Source organism: Pelodiscus sinensis, chromosome 6 (assembly GCF_049634645.1).
Source record: "Pelodiscus sinensis isolate JC-2024 chromosome 6, ASM4963464v1, whole genome shotgun sequence".
Lineage (NCBI taxonomy): Eukaryota > Metazoa > Chordata > Testudines > Trionychidae > Pelodiscus > Pelodiscus sinensis.
Window position 1 is genome coordinate 19,047,464 of NC_134716.1, and position 14,770 is coordinate 19,062,233.

The 14,770-nt window shown below is 41.6% G+C and overlaps 1 protein-coding gene across 1 annotated transcript in view; it reads left to right on the forward strand.

Moving 5' to 3' along the window:
• MLLT3 (MLLT3 super elongation complex subunit) overlaps positions 1-14,770 on the forward strand; it is a 222,342-nt gene that overhangs the window by 183,839 nt on the left and 23,733 nt on the right. The window contains 4 exon segments of the mRNA XM_075931489.1: positions 5,697-5,823; positions 7,180-7,279; positions 12,832-12,903; positions 14,259-14,330. Coding sequence (XP_075787604.1) covers positions 5,697-5,823; positions 7,180-7,279; positions 12,832-12,903; positions 14,259-14,330 — 371 coding nt within the window.

A 14,770-nucleotide genomic window follows, 5' to 3' on the forward strand; every position in this document is an offset into this window, starting at 1 on the left:
GCTCTGTATTCTGACAGCAATGTTTCCACTGTGTTTATCCCAAGAAAGCAGTGAAAAAAATAAATGGGTGTGAAATCCTGTCTTCAGGCACTTGGCTTTTAACTAAGGCTGTGCAATTGAATCCCACCAGTATACATGAACATCTCAATGGTGATATATGGCTTACCCCATTACCCCAGCAAGAGGTCTGGACATTTGTGTTACCACTTTGATGTCTTTTCAAGATGGGAAACTAGTGGCCTATTGAGTTCATCTTCCCCCTAATGTCTTCAGGAAATAAGAGTGTGACCCCTTCATCTGACTTCATCTGCTTTCTGGGACATTGCACAGATTTTCCAAAGCTGAACCTTTTGCAGAATAGGTAGTAGCCTCCTTGTTTTTTTTTTTCCCTCCATCCAACACAGGTAGGTGGATGGTTCCAGCAATAAGTGCCAATAGATGTGCCTTTGTTCTGGGAATGTTCAGTTAAATGAATGCATCTTTCATTGTGTAAATTTGTGTGTATTAGTGATAGAGGATGGGATATGGTGTAGCAGTCTGTTCTGTGCCTCTGGAAATGCCAAAGGTGGGTGTATGTCTGTGTGTCTGGTGTGGGAGAGTTTTCTACATAGAGGGGGGAGTAAATCAGCTGACTTTGCTGTGAAAGGCCAGAGAGAGGACTATCTAATTTATCCCAGAAGACAACAGGAGGAGTAATGGATAAGATGCCCTTATGCTGCACATATTTGGGTACACGTAGTTACTTGTACAAAGAAGATCACACTTCAGTGTAAAGGGGCAGTTTGTGCTCATTAAGGAAGTGGACTGTGAGGGAAAGGTGAGAAGAACTCACTGGTTTCATTTTTTGCTTCACTTTGGGTTCAAACAAGCACACAACTCTAAAAAGGACAGGGTCAAAGGAAGGGCAAGATGTTCAGACTGGCCTACAATCCTCTGCCAAAACAAGAGATAATTATTGTACCTCCAAGCACTTTAACTGGTAATTATTGGTTTTTAATTATGCATTGTGTGTGAAATTAAGTATTTGTACATTATATCAGTTTTTAAACTACTGTTGTACCTCTTATTTTTGTTCTTCCTCTTTGTTACCTTCCTCCTTCTCATGGATTCTAAGATCACAAGGGACTATTGTGATAAGCTAGTCGAACCTGCACATTTCATGTCACAGAATCTTACTCGGCCACTTCTGAAATAGACTCCTAATCTCTGAGTTATTAAAGTCATAGAATAATAAGGTTGAAAGTGATTTTGGGAGGTCATCCAGTCCAACCCTCTGCTAAAAGCAGGACCAATCCCAACCAAATCATCCCAGCCAAGGCTTTGTCAAGACACGACTTAGAGGTTTTTAAGGATGGCAATTCCACTATCTCCCTATGGTAACCCATTTCAGTGCTTCACTCCCCTCCTAGTGAAATAGTTTTTCCTAATATCCAACCTAGACCTCCCCCGCTGCAACTTGAGACCATTGCTCCTTGTTCTGTCATAAATGAGAACAGCCTCTCTGAATCTCATTTAGAACCTCTCTTCAGGTAGTTGAAAGCTGCTATTAAATCCCCCCCACTCTTCTCTTCTGTAGACTATATAAGCCCAAATCTCTCAGCCTTTCCTCATAAGTCATGTGCGCCAGCCCCCTAAACATTTTGGTTGCCCTAGTCTGGACCTTCTCCAGTGCGTCCACATTGTTTCTGTGATGGGGGTCCAGATGTGACCTCACCAGAGCCAAATAAAGGGGAATAATCACTTCTGTAGAACTGCTGGCAATGCTCCTCCTAATGCACCCTAATATGCCATTAGGCTTCTTGGCTACAAGGGCATACTGTTGACTCATATCCAACTTCTTATCCACTATAATCTCAACTGCTGCTTAGCCAGTTGGTCCCCAGCCTGTAACAGTGGTTGGGATTCTTCTGTTCCAAGTGCAGGACTCTGCACTTGTCCTTGTTGAACTTCATCAGATTTCTTTTGGTCCAATTCTCCAGTTTGTTTAGGTCATTCTGGACCCTATCCCTACCCTCCAGAGTTATCTGCCTCTCCCCCTAGCTTTTAGTGCCATCTGCAAGTTTGTTGCAGGTACAATCCGTCCCCTCATGCAGCTCATTGAAGAGGTTGAACAAAATCGGTCCCATATCTGACTTTTTTGGGGCACTCCACTTGATACCTATCAAATCATGATTTAGAGACTTCATGTTACAGAGAATTCATTATCTATACTAGCTTAAACCTGCAAGTGCCTCATGTCCCGTGGTGCAGAAGAGGGTGAAAACTTCCCAGGAGAATGGCCAAGCTGAACTAGAGAAATTGTGCTGATCATTTAGACCCTGAGCATGTGTGCAAGGTCTAGCAGACAGAAAGATGTCTATGTGATAACTCAGAGCCCTCCCCATCTGAAGTACCTCCAGACATTGGGGATTTTTTCTACTGACTGTCACCAATTGGACTTGTGCCATCACATCATCCCCTCCATAAATTCAAGCTCAGTCTAGAAGCCAGTTAGAATTTTGCCCTGATAACCTTCCAGCAGGAGCTAATCTAGACCTTCACCCCTCTGATGGCTAGAAACCTTTGCCTAATTTTAAGCCTAAATTGTTGATGGCCAGTTTATATCCAATAGTAATAGAGAGGTAGCCATGTTAGTCTGATCTTGCTAAAACAAAAGGAAAACTATGTAGCACTTAGTGCTACATAGTTTATATCCATCAATTCTTGTGTCCATATTGGCTCTTAACTTGAATAACTCCTTTTCTTCCCTGGTATTTCTCTCTTTGATATATTTATAGAGAGCAATCTCCCCTGCTCTCAGATTTCTTCTGGTTAAACTAAACAAGCCAAGCTCTTCTAGTCTCTTCTTATGAGGTAGGTTTTCCATTACTCAGATCATCCTAGTAGCCCTTTTGCACCTGTTCCCATTTGAATTCATCTTTCTTAAACATGGGAGACCATCAATGCATGCAGTATTCCAAATGAGGTCTCACCAGTGCCTTGTATAATTGTACTAATACTTATCTCTGTCTACTGGAAATTCCTCATCTGAGGCATCCTGGGAATACATTAGCCTTTTTTTACAGCTACATCACATTGGTGGCTCATAATCATCCTGTGATCCACCAATACAACTAAGTCTTTCATCTCTTTCTGTAGCTGCCAAATGATTGATGTCCAATTTAAAGCAAAAATTCTTGCTGTCAGTCTCTTAGGATACGTTTAATAACTAGCATTATTTCAAAATAACTTAGTCCGCGTCTACAGAGCAGGCAGTTATTTCAAAATAATGTTGAAATACTATCAAGCTGGAGGACTTTTTACTCTGACTCCTGTAACTCTCATTGTATGAGTAAGGGAAGTTGGAGGAAGAGTGCTCTATTTCGAAATAAGTGCTGTGTAGATACTTCCAATTTAGAAAAAAGCCATTTTGAAATAAGCCACACAATTGATGTAGTTGAATTTGCATAGCTTATTTTTAGTTAAGCCCTGTTTTGTAGACACGTCCTAAGTGACCTTGCACTATTCAATTTCATCCCATTTACTCCAGTTTACAAGGTCATACAAGATCTTTCTGTACGATATTCTGATCCTTTTTCATATTGGCTATACCTCCCAGCTTAGTAGTGTCGACAAATTGTATTCGAACACAATTGCTTTTTGTGCCAATGTTAGTAATAAATATGTTAAGTAAGATTATCCCAAGAACAGTCTATGAGGACCACTAGTAATTGCCCTCCTACCTGACAGGTCACATTTTAGTATGGCCTATTGTAGTGTCCTCTTTAACCAGTTTCTCATCCACCTTTCCACAACTTCCATCCTATATGTGACTATTTTTGCTTCATTTTGAATGTTGATAATTCCCTTTTTTCTCTCTTCCTCTATCTCTTGACCAGTCTTTTGTTCTGTTTTTCTTCTTCCTCCCCTTAATCTCTCCGTCCTTCTCTCACTCTTCAAATGCAGCTTCTTTCTCCTTAATTCCCCCTTTTTAGCTCTTTAACTTATTTCCTTCTGCTGTCCTGCTCCTCTCCTATTCATTCCCCATGCAGAACGACAGGTAACAAGGTAGTTGGCCAACAACAATCTTTTCTGGCAGACTAGAACTGATAATCTGTCTCTCTTCCTTGGGGTGGTCCTGCAGGTTACCTTCTTCCGCAATTCACCACTGTCCTCCCCATACATTTATTAGAAGCCAGGGGTGGTAATCTCGTGATTTGGAGCCTTGGCTCAGTGCTGGACTCAGCAATATCTGAGCTGGCAGACTGTTGCTATAAGAATTGCCTGCCGCATGGCCTGTGCACATATCTGTTGAATGAAGCATATGCCCGTCAGCTCCATGTTATGGGCCTACCTCCAAGCAGACCTTAGGGTGTGCAAATACAGAACAGAACCCATTGAACTGAATTGGTCCAAACCATGGCAACTTAAACAGCTCTTGCACAGTCTATCTTGTAAGCCATTTTAAATATAGATCTTTAAAGACTAACTGTTAACACTGGACTAAGTCACTCGGTATGTATCTGGTGTGATTCCTCTCAGAACTGAAATAATTTACATCACAGTCCCCTATCTAGGTGAAATATACTCTTATTGTTAAAGCATAGCCTCAAAACTGATTTCGCTTGAACTACCTTACCAGAGTACTGTGAGGCTTAATTGGTGAACCATAGCACAGTACTCGGAGATGCTTGTGTTGAAGGAACTATAAAACTGTAATAGGAATCCAGTATTACCAGTAAAATGTAGTAATTAACTTCTGCCATTGCTACCTCTGTCCTTCCTGGCTGCTTTGTATGTTCTCAAATAAGGTGTGCTCTAGAATCAAACTCTCTGGCCTAATTCACTTCATTCAGTCTCCCAAGCTGACTCTTGCCCATGCTCCTTTTAAGCAGCTGTCCTGGTTTTGTATTATGCACATATGTTACACATGCAACATTGCATAATGACTTTTTATAGCAAAATAAATAAAAAGTACAATGAAAGAACTAAATCCTGAGTTAATTTTTGTAGAGTTACAGGAGAACCAGGCTGAGCACCTGACATTACTTCAAGCAAAAAGATAGGAGAGTGTTATATGGCATGAACGTTAGCAAAGTGCTTGCTTGATCTGAAATTGACCTTGAAATGAACAGAACAGCTTTATCTGAATAGATAAAAAACAGGCCGCTAAAAACTGCCTTCATCAGAACAAGTTACAATCAGAATGATTTATTAAGTGGAATAACCTAACAAATGTACTATTACCAATATGTCCCTATAGAACTTTATTGATCTAAAATACCCTTTGAGAAAGAGGGAAGGGAGGAAGCCTAGCAGTTTGTCTGTATCTCATTTATAATGATGAAAAAAATAGAACACACATTTTATTTTCTGCAATTTAAATGTGCAGTGAAGAATATTTGGTGTGAAAATATTTTGCTTCAGCTGCATTTCAAGGAGCCAGTCCTGTAATTCACTAAGAGACAGGTGTAACTTTACTGTTACAAGTAAGTTCATTGAAGTCAACAGGGCTGCTCACGCGAGTAAATGATTCATGTGCAAGTGTTGGCAACATAAGCCTCCAGTGCGTTTCTTCATTTGTTTAATGCTTCAAAGTCTTTCCCTCACCTTTAATACTTAGAATAATAGACCGGTGTGTTTGTGTTTGGTACATTGCAAAGTGAATTTGAATTCAAACAGTTGATTTGTGTCTGGTTTTTTTTCCTGTTGGTCAGGTCCCTTGAGGTCTATAATGAAAGATCTGCATTCTGATGATAATGAAGATGAATCAGATGAAGCAGATGAAAATGACTCTGAAATAGAGAGACCTGTAAATACTCGAGGAGGAAGCAGAGGTCGCCGGTGGGTATCTTGTAATAGCAAACAACTTGAAGCCTGAGGTAGTATGATAACAGTAATTATGACAGATTAATAGTTTAAAAAGCTGAAATAGCGTAAGTCCAACAGACAGCAAGGCATTATATTTAGTTTCTACAAAGAATATGTATTTGCAGGCCCACTTTTAAACTATCAGATCAGATGCATGCATATGGGAGCTGCTTCTGCACAAAACCGTTTGGTCCATTTGCATTGGATTCTCCACTAACTTTCACTGGCTATGCACTGCTGTGATTGTATCAAGTTATTATTGCTTCACATTGGCATAAATGAGACCAGAATCTGGTTCTCTGTGTATAAGTTAACCTATGAATCTTGTGAATGACATATTTAGTGTCAGGACTTATAACTTTAGAGGAAATCATTTAAGTAATTTACAGTGTCCAGTGCATAAGAAATGTATTGCAAGCTCTAGTTGCAAATGTTACAGAAATGTGGAGGTTTCTGCCCTGATTTTTTATTTTCAAATTTCAATCCATCTCCTAGAGCAAGAAACATCTATCTTTACAATGTTTACAGTTTGTAAGTTACGGGGAAACAGACTTTTGCAGTACTATTGTACAGTAATTCATAGTACCTCTTCCCTTTGACTTTTGAATCTTATGATGTGGTATAGGATAAAAGGACACAGATAGGAAGGAGCCCAAAAAAAGTTAATTATATTGGTAGTTGCCATGTTTGTCGGTGTATTATACCAGTAAGTTCTGATAATTGACATTGAAAAAGAAAAGCTAACAATCTTCAAACTCCCACAGTGTTCATGTATGTTACTGTGTTACACTAATTATTGGAGTGGAAATATGCCTTGTCAGTCAGAAAAAAAGAATGTAATACAATTACTTTATGATGAATTTATTGCAGATGTCTTAAGTTAATTACTTTTAGTGGAGCACTTATATAATCAGAAAATCTGCAAGCTTGGAAGATTACGGAAGGAAGAAAGAGTAGCGCTGGTGAATTCTCATTTTGTTCTTTAAAATGTTGTAAGAATTTTTTTTTCCTACCCACAATTTGCAAGGGATTCTGTAATTTGGATACCTGCTACATTGAGATTGTTTATTAGTGAAAGCTATTGACTAAACACCATAGCACTTGAGTCTTCCAGGTGAAGTATCTATGGGAGGTCAGCTGCTCCAGGCGGGTGACTTCTGCTTGGGTGCCTGCCATTTACTGACAGCACAACTACACTTTCAAAATTCTGATAGCTAATCACAGCTGCTTTAGCAAAGAACATTCTCAGTGTCCCACTTACAACTGTGATCTAGAAGTGGCAATGCAGCTTTTGTTTTATATCTGATTTCTCTCTCTCTCTTTCCTCAGGGTTAGTCTAAGCGATGGTAGTGACAGTGACAGCAGTTCAGCTTCCTCACCGCTACATCATGAACCTCCGCCGCCTTTATTAAAAACCAACAATAATCAGGTACCGTAAGGTTCCCTACTTACAAGAGTGGTGTATCTGTACTAACACCTTTCGGGCTAGTTTCGTGTTCTTGATTGCTTTAATTTACAGACTAAGTAATTAATTTTCATTTCCCCTGATCTTGAATATACTTGTCTGAAACAATATTCACTGTAAAGCAGATGAGCAATGTATTAGGCTGTATTCTAAGGAAAACATCACTGTAGTACATATAGGATCATACTGTTGTAAAGGTAAACTTGTTATGACCTGGCTTTACAATTGCAATCCTACTCTCCCTGTGACTTTTGTTATAGGAATATAATACACAGGATTTTTTTTTTCATTTGGTCTCATCTCAAAATTGTAATCAACCATGTTGAATAAACATTTTGTTATATTTATAGTAAATAATGATCAGCATTGTAGAAATGTGGTAATCTTTATAACACTATTCAATAGCATTATCCCCTTTATCAGATGTAGAAACTCAAAGGCTACGTCTAAACTGGCAGCTTCTTGCACAAGAACTGTTTTGCGGAAGAGTTCTTGCGCAAAAAGTCTTACACGAGCGCGTCTACACTGGCATGTGCTTTTGTGCAAGCAGTGTGCTTTTGCACAAGAGCGTCTATGGCAGTTTGGATGCTCTCTTGTGCAAGAAAGCTCTGATGGCCATGTTAGCCATAGGAGTTTCTTGCGCAAGAAACCCTTGTTGCCCGTCCACACTACCTTCTTGCACAAGAGGGCTTATTCCTCATGGAGAGAGGAATAACTATTCCAGAAGGATCCCTGTTTTCCGATGCTAGACTGTAAATTTAATTGTGCAAGAACACACCTGCAGTGTAGACATCCAGCAAGTTTTTGTGCAAGAACAGCTGTTCTTGTGCAAGAAGCTGCCAGTGTAGACATAGCCAAAGAGAATTTAACTGACCTAAATATGCACAATGAGTCAGTAGCCAATAGGGATTAAACTCCTGTTGAATCAGTTAACTGATTAAATGTTAGGTTTAACCAGTTAACGGATTAAGCAGGATCCAGTTACCTGGTAAGCATCACCTGCCTGGGAACAGTGATGCTTGCCAGTTACCTATTGACATGCCTAGTAGCAAACAAGGGTTAGAACTCAGCAGGTCCTCGTATCTAATATGTTAGATCACAACATCTTTCTTAATTAATGGTGTTTTTGTAACACAAAAGCATACTACAGTATATGTATTTGCTCTTATCTTTAAAGCAATTGACATTCACAGTGCATAAAATACAGTGAAAGCTTTGTTATCTGACACTCATGGGAAATATGGGTTGATGGTTAACTGAATATGGTGGATAACAAAGGCTATTGCTCTGTCCCGCCCCTTACTGGCAGAACTGGCTCCTAGCAGCTCAAGGTAGGCTGAGGGGGGAGGAGACAGCAGCAGTGCTAGCTGTCAGAAGCCCCGCAACAGTTGTCTGGACAGGCAGGTGTCAGGCATGGGCGTCTGAAGACACAGCTGTGTTGTGGCCGGTTAACAAAGGTTTCCTGTTAACAGAGAGCTTGATAACAGATTTCACAGTACATAACTTAAGTCGTTTATATACAGGCAGTCCCCGACTTACGCGGATCCGACTTATGTTGGACCCGCACTTACGAACGGGGCTTTCTCACCCCGGAGCTCACAGGCAGCGGTCAGCCACCTCGAGCTCCGGGGCGAGAAAAGCTGCTCCCGGTGCCCCTGGTCTGCTGGGGACCGTCTCCAGCAGACCAGGGACACTGCGAGCGAACCCGCAGCAGCGGGGGGTCCTGCGCTTCTGAGGCTTTGCTCTGGCAAAGCCTCAGAAGCGCAGGGACCCCGCCATGGCTGCGGGTTTGCTCCCGGTGCTCCTAGTCTGCTAGGGACCGTCTCCAGCAAACCAGGGGCACCGGGAGCAAAGCGGTCCGGCGCCAGATCAAAGCCTCAGAGGCAAGGCACCCTCTCCCCCCCCCCCCCCCGCCACTTTGCTCCCTGTGTCCCTGGTCTGCTGGGGGGGGCGCAGCTAGTGTGCCCCCCCAGCAGACCAGGCTTTTGTTGTGGACCCTGGGGCAGAGCAGCTGGGGCGCTGCCGGTTGGTCCCGCAGCGCCGCTCTGGGCACTACTGGACCAACCCGGCAGCACCCCAACTGCTCTGCCCCAGGCGTCCTGATTCAGCCGCTGCTGGTCAGTTTCAGCAGCGGCTGAATCAGGATTCCTGGGGCAGAGCAGCTGGGGTGCTGCTGGGTTGGTCCAGTAGCGCTGAGGAGCGGTGTTACTGGAGCAACCCAGCAGCACCCCAGCTGCTCTGCCCCAGACATCCCCAAGTCAGCCGTTGCTGAAACTGACCAGCGCTGACTACAGGAAGCCCGAGGCACAGTTGCTCTGCCCTGGGCTTCCTGGAATCAGCTGCTGATCAGTTTCAGCAGCAGCTGACTTGGGGTTCTTAAGTTGAATCTGTATGTAAGTCAGAACTGGCGGTCAGTTTCAGCAGCGGCTGAATCTGGACGCCAGTTCCGACTTACATACAGATTCAACTTAAGAACAAACCTACAGTCCCTATCTTGTACGTAACCCGGGGACTGCCTGTACTGTGTTTTGGTGGCAAAACCGAGCACCTATCTACTGAATAGGAAACTTGGTTACACTCTAAACTCTCATATAGCCTGGCTAAGTTAATTGAAAATAAGTGCATGTGCATAGTGTCAATGTGGACAAAAACAATCCACACTGTTTTTTTATTATTTTTTTTTAACTTCGGTAGTAACTACAGATGAGCCTAGACAGCATTCCTTGCCTTGCTTCAGAAAAATGATTGATCTTCCCTGATATAAATACACCATCCATTCCTTTTCCCACAGCACACAAATTGATTTGTTATAACATCAATATATGAAAAATTTATGTATCTCAATTAGAGCAGAAGGAGCTGTAGAAAAAAAGACATGGTCTGTGTGTAGCAGGGCACCTGTAATAACAGATGTCCATGCCATTTCACAGTCAGTAAGCATTAATAGGTCAAAAATTCTCCAATACTTTCAAATTGATTTATATATGAACTTCGGAGGGAGATCACTTTTACAAACATAAATAAAGTAGCATTTCCATTTCCTTTCAGCTGTCACTTTTTCTGTGCACTCTGCCTTTGGAGACTGGAGTGCAAGTAAAATGAATGATATCTTCCTACGGATAATCCAAGCCAGTTGCTTTTTGAAATCTTACCTGGTTCTGTTCAGGGAAATCTCTTTCACTAGGCTAAACTTATTTGGCTACTGTCTCTGATGCTATGCCTGTCTATTCCAGTGAAAGCCATAAACTTCCATGTGCTCGTTTAGTCTCTCCCAAACATCATGGTGTATTTAAAAACATAATAGATGAACAGCTTGCTATGTTACAGCATCCCTACACTGTCTTAACAGATGAGGTAGAAAGTAAAGTTTGGGAATGAAGCCTACCAGTACTAGAATTGCGACTGTATTAGAACCATATTTAACATGGCAGAACCTTGCTGGCAAAAACCATAATTTTCCTGACTGATGTAAACAGGGCTATGTTACAAAATAGTTTCACACTACAGAACCTGACCTTTACAGATTAGGGAAAATGCTTCACTATACAGATTAATGACTAAAGGAATTTCAGGCAGGTTTGAGATTTACCAGTGCTGAGTTAATATGAGCCTTTGTGTATGCTTTCACTAACGTGGATAGTGACACATCTCATCCAAACTAGGTACTAGAGAGCATAACCAACAGATTGTGAGGAAGCTACAAAATTTCAGTAGCCACATTTGGCAGGTTATAAGTGAGCAACCCCTTCAAGCTTTCTCTGTGTTCCAGGGTACTAAAATGATACGAAAACTGTTTCTGATGTTAAGGCTACTATATACCAATATTTCATCATTTCTGGGTAAACCGGTAAAGGCTTTTCCCTTAAACCAAAACAAAAACAAAACTCCTGAAAAGCCTTGGCACTTTGCCCAGAAGCATTTACGTTTTGCTAAGAGACGATTCATCTTCCTCCACCTTAAACTACAATAGCCTTTAGGTTGCTAAATCCAAGATTTTTTTTTTCCATGTGCGTTTCATACTTTGGATTCTGGCCACGTACCATCCTTTGTAAAATAAGTACTTAGGACAGTGGTCCCCAACCTTTTGTGGCTCCTGGGCATCCGGGGGTGGGGCCACTCATGCGCCACGCTTCCGGCAGTGGGGCCACGCATGCGCTGCTTGCCCGGGGGTGGGGGCCGCCCACGTGCCTTGAGCCCAGGACCAGCATCGCGCATGTGCCGCGCACCCGTGGTAGGGGTCGCCCATGCGCCTGGGGCCAGCACCATGCGTGCGCCGGGGGCGGGGCCAGCCCAGATGTTTCAGCAGGCACACACAAATTGTTTGTGACCATTACACAGCCCATGATACTTTTCCAAGCAACAGGCCACACTCCAAATTGGACTGTAATAATATTCTGATTACATCTAGTCAAATGAAAATAATCCCATTCCTCACTTCTGTTCTAAAACTGTCACATAATAGCAGTGTGTACTTTGGACTATTTGACACATTCTTTCCCTATAAGTGTCGCATCATTTATCAGTACGTCTTCACAAAGTGCTGAAATTCGGTCACTTAGAGGGAAAGAATGTGTCAAATAGTCAAAAGTGCACACTGCTACTATGTGACAGTTTTAGAACAGAAGTGAGGAATGGAATGATTAGGGAGTGGAGCATATGACTTTTGAGGAGAGGCTAAAGGATTAGGTCTTATATAGTCTACAGAAGAGAAGAGTGAGGGGGGATTTGACAGAAGAAGGAACAATGGTCTCAAGTTGCAGTGGTGGAGGTCTAGATTGGATATTAGGAAAAACTATTTCACTAGGATGGTGATGAAGCACTGAAATGGGTTACCCTAGGGAGGTAGTGGAATCTTCATTTTTAGAATTTTTTAAGTCCCAACTTGACAAAGCCCTAGCTGGGACGATATATTTGTGGTTGGACTTGCTTTTAACAGCAGGGTTGGACTTGACAACCTGTCCTGTGGTCGCTTCCAACCCTGTGAGTCTATGATTTCTGATGTAGGTTACTGCTAAGAAAAAAAGATTGAGTTGGTTTGTTAGGTCAAAGATTGTGAAGGGTTATTTGCAAGTAGCAGGACCGACAGCTATTGCAGGCTCCAGAGCAAGGTGTGGGGGGAGCCCAGCTCTGTGCCCTTAGAAGGGGTGAGGCCTTCATGGAAGGGGCAGGACTGAGGGCAGTCAGCCCTTAGCACCACCCAGAGCGCAGCGTGCCTCCTCCCCCCAAGCCTTCAGAGCCACATGGAGTGTTGCTCTGGCTACTGCAAAGGAGTCTGGGGCTGCAGTGGCTAAGAATTCCAGGCTGCCTTGAATCTCTGGGCCCCAGGGCAAATGCTTCCTTTCCCCTTACAGTAGCGATCCTGTTTGTAACATTTAGTTGTGGTTTCTTCCAGATACTTTTGTATTCTTTGTGTTTTTGTGTGACAGGATATTGTTAAATGTTTTCTTAATTTTTTAAAACTTCATGCAGACCAAAGATGCTCTTAATACTTAGAGCTTTTTCTGTTTCTTTTCCAGATTCTAGAAGTGAAAAGTCCAATAAAGCAAAGTAAATCAGATAAACAAATAAAGAATGGTGACTGCGATAAGGTAAACGTGAGTGTGATGTCAATAAATTATTTAGAAAGACACATTAAGTTATTGTGTTTCCTCTTCTACATCCCTTTTATGATACTATTTTTGTTACAAAACAGAAAACTCACTAGTTAGTATATCTCTGCTCCAAGTGCTTCTCAAATACAGCATTGTGCTTTTATTTTTATTTCTTTGCATGCATTGTCCCTTGAAAGCTTTGCAAATGTTGCTAGCTGGGGATTAACTGCCTGTTATTTTATGGGTACAGTGCATTAATATGTATGGTGCTTTGTAGAACAAATAACAGATAGTTCTGACCCTAAAGATCTTACAATACAAGTCTCAGGCATAACATGTTTAACTAGCTAAGCATATGTTAGTACTCGGTATACAAAGGGATTATTGTGCTTAAATTTAATGTTAGTTGTCCATAGTTAAGTGAGTTCTAATATGGATTTTAATGTTTTGTTACTTACCCTGGGAGATTTCATTATGTTAAGCCCCAAAATGGTTTAGAATTTACAAGTAGTAACCTTGCTGTACTACCATGAGTCTGAGACTCCTCTTTGGTTTCCCATTCCGAGATTGTTTTTGATCTATGCCATAGCTCTGCTTTGTTAGACCAGCAGTTCCCAATCTTTTCAATCCCATGATCACCTGTTACAACTGAAAAAAAGTAATCATAAAGAGTAAGGTTGATCACGACCCCCTGTTCCTCTCCCACTCAGACCAGGTTTCAGCTACTTTGCAGGCTGTAACCTCCAGATTTGTTACCCACATCTTATTTCATAAATGCTAGTGGGCAGCCATAGCGTATGGTAGATGGTGGGGGGTTTATTGTGTGTGTGGTCTGGAGAGGAAGGATTTGCCCCGAGGTGAATTAGTGTTTAAATTCTAGGGTGCAGAGAGAAGAGTTTTGTTCCGCTCTGAACAACTGGCTCACTTTTTTTGTTACAGATGCCTTCATGCATCTTAAAACTTCCTGCCTATTATTCAACTTGTTCTTCAGGATTCAGTGATTCATTATTTAAAATGGCCCTTGTGATATTAAGTGAACTTCTATCATAGTAGCGAACAAATAGGGTTTTGTGAAATTCTATGGAATATTTGATACAGGGAAATTATTTGAAAGGCCCCTTAAAGTTTTTCAACAGTATGACGTGAAAAAGTTTTATCTAGTGGTGGTTTGGATTCGTTGGATTAGTTGGTTTGAGTTAAACGTTCTGTTCCCAGACAAGCCAAAGAGAACAAGTCATGTGAGATTGCAAATGCTGTTATAAATACTCTGGAGTAAATCTGGAGTTTGTGGAACTACTGTACAACTTATTCCTTAACAGGTTCTTTTTTGTGTGGGGGGGGATTGTTTTCAGGCATATCTCGATGAACTAGTAGAGCTTCACAGAAGATTAATGACATTGAGGGAAAGGCATGTTCTGCAACAGGTGAGAAGAGCTCTTGTGCAGTATCAGTGCGCTCAACAAAGTCAGTAAATCAGATCTGTTCTTCCTCTTTTAACCCAAAGCTTTCTAATCTGACTTCATACGTCTCAGGCCTGAGACTGCATAATAAATTGCCTATAAGGAATGCTAATATGACTTAAAGAACTACATTGCGTAACTCTTTCATTTCATTGCCAAATAGCACACATTTGAGTTGGAATCAAACCCTCTTCAGTTGGCCAGAATAATTAACAGAGATAAAAATGGTGCTTCTTTGAGCTAAATGTTATCACTGATTTACAGTATTGATCAGAATATTTCTGAAGCTGCTGATTCATGAATATTGGACACGGGCCACTAAAATCTGGCTAGCGGGAGGGCAAAATTTGTAGAAATATTGTACAGATGGACAAAAATCATGTTGATTTTATGGAAAACCATGA